The sequence below is a fragment of the Hypomesus nipponensis genome, chromosome 12, assembly GCF_054491055.1.
Source record: "Hypomesus nipponensis isolate SF chromosome 12, ASM5449105v1, whole genome shotgun sequence".
Lineage (NCBI taxonomy): Eukaryota > Metazoa > Chordata > Actinopteri > Osmeriformes > Osmeridae > Hypomesus > Hypomesus nipponensis.
Genome location: NC_140372.1, coordinates 7,229,579 through 7,248,301, shown reverse-complemented (window position 1 = coordinate 7,248,301; position 18,723 = coordinate 7,229,579). Strand labels below are relative to the sequence as shown.

Genomic DNA, 18,723 nt, shown 5'->3' with positions numbered 1-18,723 from the left:
TGACAGTGCGAGGCAAGATCTTACGGAATGTGTTAGGAAGAAGTGCTTATCGGGCGAGATGAGATGGTGGATGGAAGGTAATGAGAATAACCATGCAGATTGGAACACTGTAGCTCACAGCAATAGCATATAAGGGCATTGTTGGTAGGCCATCAGTCTCAAGTAATTACAAATGAATAAAGAGGAATCAGACGGGCCTCAAAAGTCTCTCAGATCCTTTCCTGGAGGTTTTGAGCAGGCGGTGAGGGAAGGTGACATCAAAAGGCTTTTGAGATTCCAAAAATACTCTTTTCAGAGGATAAACGTAGCCATGCGACTTGATCTTTGACAATGTTTCAGTTTCATGCAGATTTTTTTTCCCCTACAGCTTCTTGAAACCTCCTGGTTTCACGTCAATCTCTGTACAGGCATTCTACACCCCATGACTTCGACATGGGCCTTTTATTCTGAGTTGATTTATACATTGAAACTGGAACTAAACATTTTACATGTTCAGTTTAAATGGTAATAATGCACATTATGTAAATAAATATCAATGTTGTTTTTAGATTGTGAAAAGAGCATGGGGTTGTTTCTATCCTTTTATCACAAGATATTACACATGTATTATTCCATAATTTTTTTGCTGTTTATTTTATATATAAATATGTATTTTGAAATTGTATTAATTTGTCATCATGGCCCAAACAAAGTCACTTTTTCCTTCCCCGGATAAGGCTCTCTTCCTTTCCAACCTGGTCTGATGAAGCCTCCTCACATGGCAACCTTGAATGAACAGATTTTTACCTCAGACATCCAAGCTCTGGCCCAGATGCTACAGCATTGATACCTTTGGTACACTATTCCAGCAGGGCAGCATGGATGTATCCCTGGGATTTGACCAGCAGTGTTTTTTCTGTAAACGCATTACCTCTAAAACAAGTCCAAAAGCTAAAATAAGTTGGTTTGGACTCTCAGTATCTGCCGATAGTCAGTGCATATTAGGCACAATTGACTGTACATTTACCCAGTGGACTTGCCAATTTAATTGCTTTGTGAGAATTTCACCAAGTGTTTCAGTGGCCTGGTTAGAAGTGATTGTTAAATATTGTACAGAGAAATAGTATGCTATTCCCCTTGAAATAAAGTATAGTGACTGCTCTACATGGTGTCTTGGTTTGGGAATCTTTCCAGTTACATGCTATTAGGTCCACACAGTGGTGCTATCCCCATGTCAAGACAAATGTACAGCTCAACACAAACGTATGCGTTCAAAATGATGGTTTACTGAAACTGCAAATGTTTTAGACTACAAATGAGTTGACAATGTCTATAACCAAAACTTCCATTTTGATATTTGAAAGAAAAGCAGCATGAAGTGTCTCCAGTCTAGCTCAATACTCCCCCTGCAGGTGCAAGAAAAGCAGGCTTCTGGAACATTTCTGATAGTTTTGATGACTTAGTAGTGACTTGGAAGCTCTTTCAGCTCAGTCCTTATCCTTCTGGAGGAGTGGGAACTGTCCAGAAACAAACCATCAACCAAACGCAGACATTGCCCACTGTTTCACATCAGTGGGGCATTGTGGGTATTTCTGCAAGGCCTCCATTATTTGGCTGTGGTCCAGCATGAGCTTCATGAGTTGGTACTCTCTCTGGACCTTAGCTGTAGACCCATCCATGGACTGGATGAGTTCTAGCTGTTGCAAGTGCTCAAATGCCTGAAAGAGGTTAAGTGTTTTAGAAGGACATCCAAAGACACCATCTTTTAACCGTAAATGTATGAATTAAGGTTTGATTTTGTTGTTGTTTTACTAATGTCCATATCAATACTAGTTGTACTAAGGGATCGCTCATAAGCACCTTCAGGACGACTGGCTTGTCAAAATTATGAATGGAATGGGATTTCCTCTGCAGAAATTTCTTGAACTCTAAAAGAAAGGGAATAGTTGAAAGTATTAGCGTTGGCCGGAGAAATTTCAAACTGTAGTTAGAAGAACTTGATTGATTACCATTGTGAACCATTTGAAAGTTGAAGGGCTCTCCGTCATAGATGTCATTTAGGTGTTTCATTGCAATTATCAGACAAAGTTCAAGAATGGACAGACCTGAGAGAGAGGCAAAGTATTGAGTTTCCTTAAACAACTGGATGTGTCTTCATTGTAGGGAGATGAGCGGAAATCTCATCCACCCTGAAGTGTGACATTGATTGAGACAGGAGCAACTGAGCTTTAATACATAGGTTTAGTAATGAAGCCCTCAGACACATTTGGGCTTTACCATGGAGAATGTTGGCTTTGGAGTCGACCATGCACACTCGACTGGCCTCCAGGATATCTGTGGCTGTGATGGTGGGTTTTGATACAGTCACACGGCTCAACGTAAGCATCTGCACAGAACAACCCAGAGCATGCGTTACTCTTTGTCAAGGTGAGAATGAACTGATGTTGATGTGATGACAAATGAAACACTACCCGTCCTTACCAGTAACATATGCAGAGAACGGAAGTCTTTGCTGGAGTTGAAATGTCTTTGTAGAACATCCACAACCAATTTGTCTTCACACAGTGTCTGGGGGAGAGACAAAAATCCCATCTCTTCAATTGCATATATATATATATACATATATATATATTTTTTTTCCCCTACAGCATAATTTACCACAATCTATGTGCAACCATGCCCCCCCTCCCCTCCAACCTTGATGCTGGCGTTCCAGTCCTGAGCAAAGCGGGGGTCAGGGAAGTCCTGGGGAAGGCTTAACTGGGTGCACACAGCCTCCAGGTACCCCGTGAAGCTCAGCCTGCTGAGCAGGTGGATCTGCCTGTGGGAGAACCTGGACTTGACCCGCTTCTCCAGCAGCTCCAGCACATCCTGGACGACCGAGACGCAAACAAGGGTGGTGGAGACATGAACATGAGCGTTGAGCACCAGCGTAGCAATTCCTAGGACTCTTAATCTTAAAAGTTAAGATGGCCCTTGTCCCCTTTTTATTTTTTTACATCTTGCCCAATCAAGATGAAGTAACATTGGTGGAGGTGTTTATGAAAGAGAAAAGAGGTAGCTGGAGGGTGGGGGGGGGACATACCAGCCGACAGGTGAGTCCAACCACAGCAATGGGGGCCTGGGCAGACTGGGAGACGTCCAGGAGGTTGTAGAGAAGGGTCTGGTTCTTATGGTGAGCAAACAAGTCAAATTCATCCAGAATGAAGAGGGCAGGACGGCTGCTGCTACGATCACCTGGACATTAGAAAGAGGCAACACTGGAAGGTCCACAACAAACAGCACAGCCACATTACAAAACGGTGTCATCGACACAAAAATACACCTGTAAAACTGGTGTTTCCAGTGGTACCTTTATATAAATAAGCAAAATACATTCTGAAAAGGTACCTTTCTTTAATGCCTGAAGCAGGAAGGCCAGGTTCTCTGCAAAACTGCCCTAAATAAATAAAAAGACAACGTTGCCCAGTGAGAATGACCCAAGTAAAACAGAGGCTGTGCCGGACTTCAGAGCACGGGTCACTCACAACCATAACATTCTGATTCTCTATGGGTGGTTGTGTACACTTACAAACACTTTGTCCCCGACTACATTTTCCAGGTGAAGCTGGCGTGTTATTTCTTTGAGGGCTATTCTATCGTCAGTCTGTAGGAGGCCTGGACAGACAGGAGGAAGCTGTTAATATGGTATGCTGGACAGCTGGTGCAGATTCTTATGGTAGAGGTTTTGATTGCCTACCATTCAGATGAACCTGTAAGACATTCTTCTTCACTTCATTCACCTCCAGCAACTCGTTCAAGACACAATTCAGGAGCTGAGAAAGGGGTCAGAGAGGGGGGTCACAGATCATATTTATTTTAGTAACTAATAAAATGTTAATGGTATTGTGCTTGCAGACGATTTATCTGGATCTGAACAATGATTGATGGCACAGCCAAGTGAAGCTAATGTGGACAAGAAGGCAGCCTGTGCTAAATATATGGAAACACTGTAGTACCATTGTTTTCCCTGCTCCTCTTGGTCCAACGATGATTACAGAGTTGCTCTCCCCATGGACCGCAGTCCTCTTAAGAAGCTCCAGAAGATGTCTTAAAGATGTGGACAATGCAATTACCCACTCTCCACATCAAATGTTGATCCATCATAAAGTTGCCACCTGTCCAGCACTGTGTGCCCAGGGACCAGTAGCCAAGAAAGATTTCAGAGATTCAAATCTACAGCTCTGGATTCGGGGTAAGAGACAGGCAGGCTTACTTATGTTGAGATTCCATTCCCTGTGGCTCGTTGGGAAGTTTGAAATGACAGAATCGCTCTCTTAACAGCCGCTGAACCTGAAAATATACAATACCGGCTTAGCAAACCTTTTGAATACGTATGCGCTGATGATTGGGAAACTGCCATAGCCTAAAAACATACAAACCTGTGAGATGCATTCTCCAACTGTTAGGTGCAATTCCTTTACCTTTCGTTTACTCATTCCACCAGCCTAGAAAACATGGTCAGTCATCACAACAGTAGGGTCACGCAACTGAAAATGTGATAATAGCTCCATGTGATAATAGCAGCAACAGGGTTAAGGGTTAGTTTAATGTATCGATTCTTTAGATACAGTAACTACTTTGAACGCGTTAGCAAGCTAGCTATCTGGTTAAATAACCACGAATAGGCTACAGCAGCTCAGCCAAAAGCAAGGCAGGCCCACTTTAACATTTCCAGTTAAGCATTCTTTATCAAATGGTGGTCTTAGTTCATAAATAATAAATGACCCACACTAATGCAGGCAAAACAAGAGTTTGTCTTTTAACCTAGATATCAGTTCGCTGTGCACTGCTATCGTCTTCGTGGGAAGTCACACTCAAAACAATCCAAGATCCGTCTGAAACGAGGTCTCCAACTCTAACCAATTTCCGGGTTAAGTGCTAAGACGATGTATGAAAAAATTAAATATTCAACGTATGTTATGTGTAGCACTAGAATATACCTGGTAGTATGTGTGTGTGTAGGTGTGTTTAATTGTAGTTTTATTTTATGTAAAGTATTTTGACATTTAGATCATACAATTGCTATTTAATTAAATGCTACTATGTGCAGCTGGCCATGATAATAGTTGAGGGTGCCTACTACAATCTTAATTTTATTAAAAGAGGAGTTGTCAGTTCCATAAGTGAGAGGTTACGTCCTCTGTGTGTGTACGTGATACAGTTGAACTGTGGTGGTGGTCGTGAAAAACATATTAGTCACCACACATTCTTATTCGTTCACATCAAATTGTTAATTTAGTAATTTATTTACTATTAACAAATATTTTCGACTTGTGTACTGTCTTTGAGTAAAGTAGACACTTCGCGCAGATCTTGATTTTGCTACATGTTCTTGGTTTATCTTCCACTGCTCTGCAGCGCAAGCGCGTTGTGCCACTCCATCTTCACATCCCAAACCTAGGAGAACCACAGACAGTTGTCGATAGGTAACGTTGGGCTTTTTATTTTTATTTTTAAAGAGACAGAAGCTCACCACATCTTGTTGAAACCCACTCTATTAGCACGTACATCAATTAACAAATTCGTTTGATATTGGAAGAATTGTGAAATTAATGTTTATACTTTACTTTGGAATAGATTAGCTAGCACAAGCCTTAGGTTCTTTAGCCCTTTGCTTTGCAACGCAGCTAGCTAGCTCAACACGATTGCTGGCTAGCCAGCTACTGTAGATCCTCTGCTAGCCTAGTTCTTTGGATCGGACTTAGATAGGGATAATTTGTAAGAACATACTCAAGCAACACAACACTTACTCACACGAAAATATTGTTCGACCTATAATGTCTGGATGTAATCGTAGTGTTTCTACCGTGGAATTAAGTTGAAAGTATGTGCCTGCCAACAACAGTAGGGTTTTTGTTGGCTAGTTAGTTAGCTAGTTACTCTGCTAACGTAAGTGCACTTGCTATTTTGCTACAAAGCTAGGCTGCTGTAGTTGACTGTAATTCTTTTCCTACTAGCTAGCCTAAGATATAGAGCAATGCGATATGGCAGTATAGTCAGGCACTCGGACAGAAACCCTTCACGATTACGAAGCCAAAAAGGCCCGCTTGTTAGGCTAGTCGCTAATTATCTTGGAACCGTGCTATCTGAAATTTCAGTCGCGTTAGCTTGTGGCCTCGGCAAGTTAGCAAACGTCAACTGTGGTAGCGAGCTAGCTAATAATAGCTCTAGCTACATTGTTTTGGTTCGTTAGCGTGCAATCTAGACAGTTGGCTATATTGTTAGTTAACTTTTTAGCTTGCTAGCCAGCTGGATATCTTATTCCAAGTCTGCAAAATAAGAAAGCTGCGTGGTAGCTGAAATTGAAATGCAACTTGAAATAAAGCTATATTATATGGCGTTTATCTGTATATTTTCACTTTGTCAGTTAGGTGGGTTTGAGAAAGTCACAGTATTTTCCCCCTGAAAAATTGCAAATGACCAGTAATGTACATTTGGTTCGATACCAAGACACGAATATTCTCATCACAGAAGTGAAGCCTGCCTCTTCTGTATTGGACACAACACGGAGAGTGCATTCACAATTGTGTTGTCAACTGTTCTAGGTCTAAATGTATAGAACTGTTATATAGGGCCAGGCATTGTTAAGACCCTTAGTGGTGCTTTGAGTTGGCAACGCACTCAAACGCACTCGTATGTCAGACTGCCGTACTCAATTGTCCCATTGCAGCATAAAAAAAAATATATATATATATATATATATATATATATATACATACAAATATATATATATATAAACTACAACCATGTTTTCTGTTGGAAAACTATCCTGAACCCCCTATTATTGTGCAATGACTCCACACATGTTCGGTGTCATTCTAAATGAAGTTAAGAAGCTAAATGTTCTGTATCTTATGACTGTGTCCACTGAGTTCCTATGTTTGTGGTCACTACTGTATTTGTTAAAATGGTACTTAATGAGTAAAGCCCTTCAGTTTGTTTCTGTCACAGCACGCAATTGAGTATAATTCTCATACAGCGTAAATGTAGTGGAAGGCTGCAGTCAGCATTTAGCGTGTGACTGAATGGTCATAATACCTGGACTCCAGATACATCTTGTGTGATTGAGATCTCCTGGATCTCGATCTAGACTCTAGAGCCAGAGTTATGAGTCAGCACTGGGGCAGGGATTAGCCAGGGCATGACACTGCAGCCCTCTCACATTCAAGGCCAGCCTATGGCAGCTGCATGGCTTCAAAAACAAGAACCCTGGTCTATTGTTTGTAGCTAAGTAGAGCATTGATTCAATTGAATGCAACCTTTAATGTATTGTAAACTGTAGCTAAAACCGCTTAATGGTGATCATCACATCTCACTTCAATCCTTTCTGTCTTATTTTTCAAAAATGCTTTTTTACTTCTACTCAGGAACCATGGGAATACCACAACACTAAGATGTCATCTCTGGTGGGGTGTGGAGTCACTAAAGGAAAACTACTGTTGTCGTCAAATTGATGTTTGAACAAGGAGAGAGAATCTGAATCTCTGAAACCGATGGACATGTGTCTGGCCAGTTATGGGCCGTCACAGTGTTTTTTCCCCATGATTCACTCCATCTCTCACCTATGTTGCTGCGTGGTCTTCCTGAATCGGATTTGGTGTCTATGGCCCTGAATGGAAGATAGAGTTATGGAACTCTTATTGCCATTTAGTAGGGTGGCCATGAAGGACCTTAAAGGGTAGAACTAGCAGGGAGCTTGCCTCACCCCTGATCCAGCCCGTACCGCCAAGCATCCAACTGTGCAAGGGAAGTTGCAGAACACAGGCCTCCCCCATTGGAAGACAACGATGACATGTGTTGTGAAGACAATGGCTGACGTGTAATATCCTCTGAGGTGTTGTGTGCAAAACCAGAGCAATGAATGGAGGAAAGGATCGTGAGGAAGGGGGGTTGGAAGGGCAGACTGCTCCTGTCCAGGTTCCCATTGGCTGGCAGCGCAAGGTGGATCCCAGTGGGGTCCACTACATAAGGTAAGACCCTCAACCACCTTATTACGGTGAAATAAGTAGGTGAACGCCATAACCTGATGTCTTTTGTGGTCCGCCTTGAGGCAGTCATTTGATTTCATCTCGTTCCCCTGTAACTTGCAGCCCTAGTGGATCTGTGCTGTCGAGCCAAGAGCAGGTCAAAAACTACCTGCTCACAGATGGGACCTGTAAGTGTGGCCTGGAGTGCCCACTTATCCTTCCAAGGGTAAGGCTTCTTTCACCAGCTGGTGTTTTCTGTTAGTTGTAGCTTGAATGGAGTCCAAGTGCAGCCAAAGATTAAGGGTGACTTCAGAGCACAGTGAGGGGGCTTCATTATCGGTAAGCTGGTGACCGGATGCACATGGGTTTGGGGGGAAGGCCTTGTTGTGCTCTTAGTTGGTGGAAAGTTACTTTGGGTGGAAGGCTGTTTATGTGGTATCCAGATGCAGCCAGTTTATTTCTCTTCTAAGGAGGAGGTAGAAAGTTTACTTCATGATTATTCAAGGTTGAAGTCAAAGTGTCAATGTTCAAATGCAAATGCATAAATGGGACTGTTTAAGTTTGTTTCTCTCTCTCTCTCTCCATCCTCAGGTGTTTAACTTCGATCCAGGAGCTGCGGTCAAACAGAGGACAGCGGAGGATGTGAGGGCAGATGAAGATGTCACCAAGCTCTGCATTCACAAGAGAAAGCTTCTGGCTGTAGCAACGCTACACAAGAGTATGGAGACACACCCGTCTCTGACCCTGACCACCCCTGGGGGAGGTACAAGTATGTAGCACATTATCCACCTTTTTAATCGGGACGGCTATTTGATGCCCCCCCCCCCATTACAAATATGCTGGCAATGTTATTGTAAGAAATCGAAGAACCATCATATTTATATTCCCAGTTTTAAACACAGTTTTCTTATCTGCTTTACAGATTCATCAGCGGTGGCCTCCACACATTCCACAACACAGCGAGCAATAAGGAACAGGCCCCACGAGGCGCTGCCCAACTCTGGGGTTCCTGATTGCAAGAACCCTTTCAAAATGATGATGGTGGCGGGCCAGCAAAGGCACTATCCACAAGAGATGAGCGGCTCCCAGCAGCATCAGGATCTCTACCCTGGATACCCCAGGCAGCAAAGGCTTGGGAACAGCGAGCTGGGCCCCAAGTCTCCGTACCGCGCGGGCTACGGGGCCATGCTGAGTCCACCCTCCTCCAGCTCTCAGCTGTTTGGGGAAGGCTCTCTCTCTCCCAGGACAGACTCTATGGGCAGCCCAGATGGGTATCCTCGGAACAACCCCTGTGGCTTCCCTGGAGGCCCCGGCTCCATCCACGGCAGTAGCAGGACTCGCCTCTCCCCACCTACCATGCTGCTTCACGGCTCTCCTGCAGCCCAGCCATCCTGCGCTATGGCAGGGAGGACTAGCACGCCCCTCTCTCCCACTGCCACCGCCAAAAGCCCAGTCATGAACAAGCCCCGAGGGAACTTCCCTCCAAGTCTGGATATGCCACGTATGCCGTTTCACCACAAAACACAGCCAGCCCCTCACCCTGGGCCCCCGCCAGCGATACCTCCTTCCTGCGCCCTCCAGAAAAAGCAGATGACCTCTGAAAAAGACCCTTTAGGCATCTTGGACCCCATCCCCAGTAAGTCCATTGGTCAGAGCTCCACAAACTCCAACACCTCCAACTTCCAACCTAGTGTCCACTCTCAGGTACCAATGATGAATGTAAACATCCCCCCTGCCATTGTCCCTTTGCCCAGCAACCTACCTTTACCCACAGTCAAGCCTGGGCCGATGGGCCACTCTCAAAGGACTCACCAGACCACCGCCTCCATGTCCCCCTCCCCTGTCACCTCCCCAGTGCACATGGCAGGGCCGGCTGTGGGCAGGATGGAGGCTTCACCCCACCGCTCGCGGTCCTCCTCCACTTCCTCCGACCACGGCAACTTCGTCATGCCCTCGGGGCCCCAAGCTCCAGGCGGTGGCATGAAGGTTCTTCCTCGCTCCCCCAGGTCTGCCATGGGCTCCCCCCGTCCTGCCATGCCCTCCAGCCCCTCAGCCAAGCCCGACGCCCTCCACCAGTACAAAGATATTCCCAGCCAGCTTCTGTCTGGGATGAGTAACACCATCAGCACCCAGCACAACCCCATGTACCCCCCCACCTCGGGCACCAGTGCCCCCCAGAAGGGCCACCCAGGCCTGCTGGGGATGCCTCTCAACCAGATACTGAATCAGCAGAATGCTGCCTCCTTCCCAGCGAGCAGCTTACTGTCAGCAGCAGCCAAAGCACAGCTAGCAAATCAAAACAAACTGAGTGGCAACAGTGGTGGAGGTGCTGTCCTGGGGGGCGCAGACGGCGTGGGGAGTGGGGGTGGGAACACGGGCGGTAACAGCAGCAGTGGTCATCCGGGCCCTTTGGGCGCCATCAGGAGCGCGGAGGGGCACAGCACTTTAAACCCCATGCTACCCCCCAACTCCACTATGCTGCTGACCATGTCTGAGGGCCAGAGCGGAAGGGCCGCTCTCCGGGACAAGCTCATGGCCCAGCAGAGAGACCCTCTCCGCAAGCGCAAGCAGGCCAACAGTACCCCTAACCACGACGGCATGGTCTATAACATGCTCAACAAGCCTGCCATGGGAGGGCCCATGCCCAACGGCCCGGCAGAACAGCTGAGGAAGGCGGCCCGGCTCGGGGGGCTACCGCCCAACACTTCCATGGCCCAGCTGCTCCAGTCTATGAGCTGCCAGAGTTCCCACATGGCTGGGAACCACCGGCCAGGGCCGGCCGGCCCAGGTCAGATGCACTACAGCGATGGGCACATGGCTCCAGCAGTTTCGCAGCAAGGTTTCCTCTCCCAGCAGAGACTCCTCAGCCAGGGGGATGGATTGCACTGCCAGACCATGGACCCAGGAGGCCACAGCCAGTTCCCAGGGATGATGAGCCAGATGCAGGCTGCATCGCTAGGGAACTGTGGCCCTCTGGGGCCTGGTGGGCCTGGAGGGCCTGACAGCTTGTCTCTGGGGCAGCCCAACATCAACCCACCACCCTTGTCCCACCCAAGCCATCACCCCCAGCAGCAGAACCTCCTCCACAGCACCCTGGGTCATAGCAACCAGCCGGGTATGGCTGTCAACAGCAACGATAGGAGCTGTGGCCAGCCTCTCTCTAATCCAGGTAAGGGCCACTGAGAAAGGTGTTATGTTCTTCACAGTAGCCTCACAAGCTCTTTCAGTGTCAGATTCAACCCATTTATGTGGGTGAATCCAATAGTTTCACACTGGATTGGGGCTAAGTCTTCTGTGGGGTAGTTGGTTGTCAGTGCTTGTGCAGAATATCATTTTTCTGAAGGTTTCCCAATGCTTTGCGTGGAGGAGGAGATGCTGCCCGTTTCCATTTTGAGACCAGGCTTAAGAACACAACGACGGTTAGCCAGTGCTGTCTTCGTTTTGTTAATGCACCAGCTCAGTTTCAGATCAACACGAAAATAGGATCTGCCTCCCTCGTTAAGAAAGGAAAGGGGGGAAAAAAAACACAGCCTAGATATACTAAAAAGCTTTTCTGAGCTAGTTGGTAGCTATAGTAACGGTGGGTCGTGAATGGAGCCGGGAAAGCAGCCTTTGAAGGGTTTTAGGCCCTACGTGTCTGTGGTTTGACATAACTGAATAGACCAGTTTTTTTTCTCTCCCTCTTTCTGCCAGCAGTGTTGAATGTGACTGTATTTGGCTCGTGTAGTCTGTACATCTCAGTTTTGTAGACTAAACGCCATTGAAAATATGCGGTAAGCTATTCCTACAGAGGTGCTGCTAAGTTCAGTCTTCACTGTGCATCGTTGGTCCAGGCTTCATGTCTTTGGTGGAGACATGGTTCCATGTCCTCATGCCAATGCTTGGATAGATCCACCGTCTCAAAAGGTGAACTTTCACAAACAGCAAGGTGTAGCTAAACCATGGCTATATCGCTCTGAAAATGGACTATTATCTGCCCAGCTTGGTCACATGTTTCCCCTTAGCTCATGCCCACAGCCCCTCCCTCCCTCTGTCCCCTGCATCACACCACCAGCCAGCCAGTCCAGCATCAGGCCCCTGCTCTGACCTCCTCCCCTGGCCTGTTAAATCATGTCCCTCAAACCCCCTGCTTCCAGGCTGCTGCCCGAAAGCCTCAGACAGCGCCACCAATCATCACGCGGTTACCATAGTAACTTCCTCGGCAACCGCCATCGCTATATCATAGCGGGTGGTCGCAGTGGCTGATCCCCGGCTGCTGGCCGTACAGGAAACGAGTGAATGAGTGAGTGAGAGAGGAAGAGATGAAGAGGAGGAGAGAGAGCTTAGCACGCAGCTGCCCAGCTAGTTCTCTAACTCTGCAGCACTGCACCAGCTGCCCCAGTCACCTCCCAGCTAGTGTGGCCAGCCACATGTCCCACACACACACACACACACACAAATACACACACCACACACACACACACACGTTTCCCCTCTCTCCATCTCTCTCGTTTCTCTCTCTTCTGCCATTCTCCACACATTTGCCACAGTGTAGACAAAAATGGTCCAAAAAAATTTATATTCAGACAACGTCTTATGTCACCATAAAACAGGTAGTATATTACCATTCAAACATTGTGTTTGATGACATGTTCCCTTTCGCTCCCAAACAGGTGACCCGACGTCCCTTAACTGCGGTATGCGCAGCCCCCAGCTGGGCAGCCTGCAGCTCCACCACGGTGGTGGGGGTGGTGGGGGTGGGGGTGGCCAGGTGTACCAGCACCACGGCCAGGCCCAGCACCAGTCCCTCCACCACCAGAGCCTGCAGGGCCTGCCCAGGTTCCAGGGCTCCCAGGCCTACTCTGAAGTCCTCTACCCAGACTGCAGCTCCTCCTCCAACTCCATGGCTTGTCTCTACCAGAACTACCAGGTCTGTACCACAGCTATCGATTTTGCTGTTTAACTTGACCACGATGAGCTCGAATTGGCTTGTTTCATTTGACTCAACAAGTGCAATTGAGCTGTTCGATTTGACCCAACAGACTCCATGCTCAATCTGTTTGTTTCAGGTGTGTTTACCTGACAATGTCCCTGTCCCCCAAACTCAAATGAACTCCCAGGCAGGGATGGCGTCCCTTACCGAGCCGCAGGGCATGCTCTCCCACCCGCAGTTTGGTGAGGTGCGGGGGGAGCGGCCAGGCCCAGGCGAAGGGCTGCCCAAGGGGGGGCCGGCCTCTGATAGGCTACCGGCAGGCGGCGGCGGCGAATCGGTTGACGCCATCTACAGAGCGGTGGTGGACGCCGCCAGCAAGGGCATGCACGTGGTGATCACCACCACGGTGAGCGGCGCCACAAACACCAGCCCCGTGCCCGCCCTCAGTGCCATGAGTGCCTTCACTGCCTCCATAGGGGATCCGGTCAGCCTCCCCTGTGCGGCCGTCCACAGCCACAGGGGCCACCAGGAGGCCGAGGCAGCCCTGAGCCAGCAGCACAGACCCAGGCAGGCCAGGCCGAGCCTGCCCCAGAACAACCCCGAGCAGGGCAAGAGCACCGGCGAAGGGCCAGACGCCCACGGCTACTTCCGGTCCCCGGGCTGCGGCACCCCCAGAGGACAGTGGGAGGGCGAGGCTCACTCGGGCCTGGACGGCCACGGCGCCTCCTGGGGGGGGGAGGAGTTCCTGGAGTGCTCCACCCAGGTGAGGAGCAGCCCCTGCGTGGAGCGGCCGGGCAGCCTGGCCCCCGCTCCCCCGTGTCCGGCTGAGGGCTCGCAAGACCACGCCCCCCCCCTCCTGGAAGACGGCTTCCGCTTCAACGCCTGCAGCCGGACGCCCACCATTAACTACAAGGAGCGCCTGGAGCAGATGGTGGAGCGCTGCGCCCACGCGAACGGCGGCGCCCAGTTCTCCGTGAGAAGCTACGGAGACAGCCTGGGACCCCACAGGCAGGAGCTGACGGGGGACGACCAGTCTCCCAGCTCCTCCACCAGCCTGGAGGGCCCCCTGGCCAAGGAGTACGGCCACTACAACGGCCACTTCAACGGCTGCGCGCCCAGCCCCTCCGACACCAAGAGCCTGAGCAGCGAGGAGGACCTGCGCCACCCGGACTCGCCCTCGTCCGAGCTGCTCCAGTACCGGCCCAGGAGCTTCAACATGAGGGACCTGGTGTGGGGCGGCTTCCCCTCCTGGCCCGGCAAGCTGGCCGGCGAGGAACAGGTGCACAACACCAGCTTGCAGCTCCGAGACCAGGGCAAGGTGAGCTGGAATCTAGGGGGGAGAATCACTGCTTTGTCTGTGAAAATGCGGTGCGGTTTGAAATGTTGTATTTGATTCGGTTGCACTCAACAGGGACTGATATTAGATGATTTCCTTTTTGCGTCTGGCTAGTGAAGGCAGAAAAAACACTAGAACGGTGTGATGATGTTGAGACTGACGCTGTGCTCTTGCTTGTTTCGCCCAGGTGGAGCCTGAGAAACTGAAGACACTAACTCATGACCTGGAGGCACTTGAAAGAGCCACGAAACGGAACAGAAAGTGAGCTGCCATCAAACGAATACTACATTTACATTTAGTCATTTAGCAGACGCTCTTATCCAGAGCGACTTACAGTAAGTCCAGGGACATTCTCTTGCCTTGCCCAAGGACACAATGTCATGGCTGGGAATTGAACCAACAACCTTCTAATTCATAGCCCAACTCCCTAACCACTCAGCCATCTGACCCCTGTCAAATCCTTGGTGTTTTCTTCTCCTGGACTGACATCCAGCTCTTATAAAGAAAGGCATCAGCCTACAGAAACAGGATACTCTTGTGTGTATGCTGTGGTAAAAAAAATGTAAAAAATGTAATCCCCTCAATAGTCCCCATCCAGACCAGCTCCAGTCTGGTGGCTAGGGTGAGGTGAATAGCACTGGCCGCAAGCTTGCCTGTGCTGTGTGTGACTACGCAGCAGCTCTCCTACCAAGCCCACCATTAGCCCCCCCACCCCCAGCTCAAAAAAGTTAACCATAGTCACTGCTGGAGATTAAAAACCAGCGCTTGTTCATCCTCTTTCCCTCACCTTAGGAACCCTCACTTCCTCCTAGAACTCTCCATCTCCTCTCCTCTCGTCTACATGGAGGAAGTTGTGGATTTGTTAAGTGATAGTCTTCTAAGCCTATAGAATTCTTCCAGACAGAATTTTCGCACTAGAATAGAGTGTTGAAAAGTGTCCAATGAGCTGCGTGTTGTTGTTTGTTGTAACATTGCTTCCTTTATTTCCACCAGAGCTGGGAAGTTGAATAATCACTTAGAAGCTGCTATACACGAGGCCATGAGTGAGCTGGACAAGATGTCGGGCACGGTGAGAATGTTTCTCTCACCCCACCTCTCTTGTGCTCTCTCTCTTCCTTTACTCTCCTTTTCCCAACCCTTTTATCCTCCGTCCCCCTCCTGCTCTGCTCCCTCTCTCTATCTATCTATCTCTCTCTAGATATATTTTCTGTGTGTGCACTTCCCCACCAGCTAAGCTAAGCAGAGACAGCCAGAGGGCCTGTCTTTGTGTCAGTAGGAAGATGCTAGTCAGAGGGTTACATAAACACGACACCGCAGCACCCCTCAACCTTTGCCCTGCCGGTGCACATCTCTGATCAGTCCACATCTGACAGGGACGCCTGGCTCCGGTCCCCTTCTTCATGAGATAGCATTAGCACGATAGCATTTACTGTTACTATTCGCATTTACATTTAGCAACAAAAGGAAAAACTGGTTTACAACTGGTCAACACTACATTAAATGCATGCTAAAGGAAATGTGTGGTACACGTTATGGAATATGACCTAATGGTAGCAATCCTCTGTTAACAGGTTCATCAGTTACCTTCAAGAGATAAGCAGGTGAGGATGCCCAAGCCCAAGAGAAGAAAGATCTCCAGATAACATTGAATGCGTGGTTCTAAGAACTATACTCAGCCTTGGAACAACGTTCACCAAGCCTTGTGCCGTTTGAACCCTACCAGGTGCTACAATATGGATAGTGGTACATTCTTGTTCCATTTATTCCCTGACTGACTTTGAAGGTGCTGGAAAAGCCAATCACAAATACAGTTTTGAAACTGTAAGCAACGGTTGCATTTTGTCTACAGCTCGCTGAATAACTATTTTTTGTTAGAATAAGATATTAAACAAAATGACAAAAAAATCTTACATTTAAGAAAATAGACAGTCCAAATATTTCTGATACATTTTCAATATGTATATAGATAATACGGAAATTTCATGATCCTAAGAAAGTTTGTAAATATTGTACAATAATGTCATGTACAAGCGTACTTAATGCAAATTTTATCTTTTATTGTACAAAACAAAGCAGAGGTGTACCAATGTCTTGGTTTTTATTCGGTACACAGTCACTGAGACTGTATGCATAGGGTAAAGCTTTTATACAATTATGATTATACCTGCTGTTTTTGTATCAAACAGCAGGTGAACTGGCATGATGTTACCCCTTGAAAATGACAGCCACTCAACACAAGTAAGCGTTCGTTTATGTTCAAACAGAATGAACTTTACCAGGCGAACGCGTGTCTGTGCTTCTAACTCAACTCACCCAACTGCAGGCTACATTGGAGTAGAAGACCATTCAGCTGTTGCAATATGATTTTGTGGTCATCCTTCTTATGATTTTCAATTATTGTTATTATTATTGTCTTGCCAGTTCTCCTGAAGATAGAGTAACCATCCTGAAGAGTACTGTACAATATAGTATGCGACCTAAGCCTAGATTGTGAAGAAAAAAAACACTAACTGCCTATGTTTTCAGAAATGGTGAAAGAGTTTCTCAATTGGAGGCCTTAAATGTTTTTATTTTTGTTTGTTTAATGTTATAACTTATTCATGTACAGTATTTCATATTTATTTCTAAGCTTTACAATATGCTAGATGGCAATAATACTACCAAGAGTTAAAAGCTCCAGCCTTATGTGTGTCTGCGTTTTTTACACAGGAATAATCTTTGTACAATGTTCTGTTAGCAGTTAACATCACTATTCCGTTATTTAAAAGTCTGCTTTTTTAACACATTACCTTGTTTTTACAGATCTGCTTGCTTATTGTTGCAACAGAAGATTGCTAAAATGTCCAGAAGTGATAGCTTATTGGGTCCTTGCAGGAATTGTAGTATTTAAATAGAGTATTGATATCTTGCCTGGACAAGCAAGTCCAGTCCATGACGGTCCAAGAATGCAGACAGATGTCAGCTTCAAAAACTGTATGGTTAATTATGACAATATTATAACACTATTTCAGACAGTTAGTTAGGATAGTTAAGACGTTTGTTGAAATTAAAGATTGTGAATCATGAAGAAATTCTTACCTGCCCCTAGAGACCTTGGCTTTCAGTGTTCTGTTAGTGTTCAGTGGGAGCAAAGATACTAAAACGACATGAGGTTATCACAAAACTGCAGTGAAATAGAGGTTGTACACGATTGTGCAATCAGTCCAGCTACTGTAATATTAGTTTTTCTATAGTTACAGAGTATTTCATTCACTACACACTTGTCAAGTGCAATACAAAGTAGACAAGGGTTTACGCATTTCAGAGGGTTTCCATCCAATGATGGGCTCGTTCACAGCTGTTTTGGTGCAGAATACCCTTTCTTACATTGTTTTATCAAACTACTGTAACTTCAAGTAAGAAGCATTTCCCACTTTTTTTGTTTTCAAGATGATAGGGGATGTCTGCAGTCTAGAGAACACGTGCTCTTTTGGTAAAGTCCATTCTGACCTTGTAAAGACACCAAGACCCAGTAACGTCCTGTTTGTTAAACTGATTGTTTTGTTCGTTTTTCTTAGTTGAAAGTATTCTTGACCACGCAGGTCAGCAACAATTTTTTCTTTTTTTTTTTTTTTTCTTCAAAAGATCAAATGTAGTCTTCATTTTATTTTCACTGAGATTGTGCGTGTGTGTGTGTGAGTATGTGCAGTTAGTTTTCTTTTGGATATGCCAGTGAGGTTATTGTTTTACCTTGTGTTCCATTACCTTTGCTTGCTCTTTGAACTTTTACAAACATTTTGTTGTCAGGGTTGTTTTCAACTTGTAATTAAGTATATATTTTCTCACTAATATATACTTTACAAAAATAGACTTTGTGAAGTATGATGTGCACTTGATCTCACTTGTTGCGTTGGTGTGTGTTAGTAATAGTTTATTGGTGTCCATCATTTCTAATTGTTTGGATTTTTATGATTTGTGTAACCAGATGTTTTTGTAAATATTGTGAACATTACAGGTCATGCAGTGATGTAACATTTGAACAATGTTGCACAGATGTTTAAGATATTAAAAACTGGTCACTCTTACTTGAAAACTTGATGTCAAATTGGCTTTTTTTTGACAGCTTAGAACTTTTTCTCTGCTGATTTGTGTTTTTCCTTTATTAATTCAATGCTTACCTCTAGTGGGGATGTCAAACATCACAAGAAACAAGTCTCACACGTATGCTATGTTTTGACACATTTTCCCAGTAGTCCTTCAAAATCAGCATTAGAATTTGTGCTGAGCTATAAACATATGGGTTCATGTGTAGGCTACATATTTATCCTATTTATTTTTGTTATGTTGTATTCTATAAATGGACAGACTGGAAGAACTCTTGCTCCTCAAGGCTGTTGGGACAGCACATACAAGCAGGCACACCATGAACTGGGGTGGATAATGAGACAGCAGATGGCTCTATTGCAGCATAAAATACACAAATTAGTACCAGCTAGCACTGGCCTGAT

General features: G+C 46.5%; 2 protein-coding genes across 6 annotated transcripts; one reads left to right on the top strand and one right to left on the bottom strand.

The window, feature by feature from the left end:
- Nucleotides 1–580: 580 nt before the first annotated feature.
- On the bottom strand, nucleotides 581–4,872 carry orc4 (origin recognition complex, subunit 4). Of its 3 annotated transcripts, XM_084668657.1 has the most exons (14): nucleotides 4,786–4,870; nucleotides 4,401–4,466; nucleotides 4,235–4,311; nucleotides 3,978–4,068; nucleotides 3,719–3,794; nucleotides 3,551–3,636; nucleotides 3,370–3,418; nucleotides 3,065–3,216; nucleotides 2,677–2,850; nucleotides 2,461–2,547; nucleotides 2,257–2,365; nucleotides 1,989–2,084; nucleotides 1,840–1,907; nucleotides 581–1,697 (listed from the first exon to the last, which is right to left on the bottom strand). In XM_084668657.1, the coding sequence occupies exons 2-14, from the start codon at nucleotides 4,455–4,457 to the stop codon at nucleotides 1,515–1,517; spliced, it is 1,305 nt and encodes a 434-aa protein (XP_084524783.1). In that variant the 5' UTR covers nucleotides 4,458–4,466; nucleotides 4,786–4,870; the 3' UTR covers nucleotides 581–1,514. The 3 variants fall into 3 exon arrangements, with proteins under 3 accessions (XP_084524783.1, XP_084524785.1, XP_084524784.1); XM_084668659.1 differs by lacking the exon at nucleotides 1,989–2,084 and having other exon boundaries at nucleotides 4,786–4,872; XM_084668658.1 differs by lacking the exon at nucleotides 4,786–4,870 and having other exon boundaries at nucleotides 4,401–4,779.
- Nucleotides 4,873–5,381: 509 nt separating this feature from the next.
- mbd5 (methyl-CpG binding domain protein 5) lies at nucleotides 5,382–18,308 on the top strand. 3 transcript variants are annotated; one of them, XM_084668192.1, is made up of 11 exons: nucleotides 5,382–5,447; nucleotides 7,389–7,991; nucleotides 8,112–8,214; nucleotides 8,580–8,751; nucleotides 8,911–11,157; nucleotides 12,641–12,897; nucleotides 13,037–14,218; nucleotides 14,424–14,497; nucleotides 15,029–15,097; nucleotides 15,230–15,305; nucleotides 15,808–18,308. In XM_084668192.1, exons 2-11 carry the CDS (start codon nucleotides 7,879–7,881, stop codon nucleotides 15,877–15,879), a joined length of 4,365 nt encoding a protein of 1,454 aa, XP_084524318.1. In that variant the 5' UTR covers nucleotides 5,382–5,447; nucleotides 7,389–7,878; the 3' UTR covers nucleotides 15,880–18,308. The 3 variants fall into 3 exon arrangements, with proteins under 3 accessions (XP_084524318.1, XP_084524320.1, XP_084524319.1); XM_084668194.1 differs by lacking the exon at nucleotides 15,029–15,097; XM_084668193.1 differs by lacking the exon at nucleotides 15,029–15,097 and having other exon boundaries at nucleotides 8,580–8,757.
- The last annotated feature ends 415 nt before the right edge of the window (nucleotides 18,309–18,723 follow it).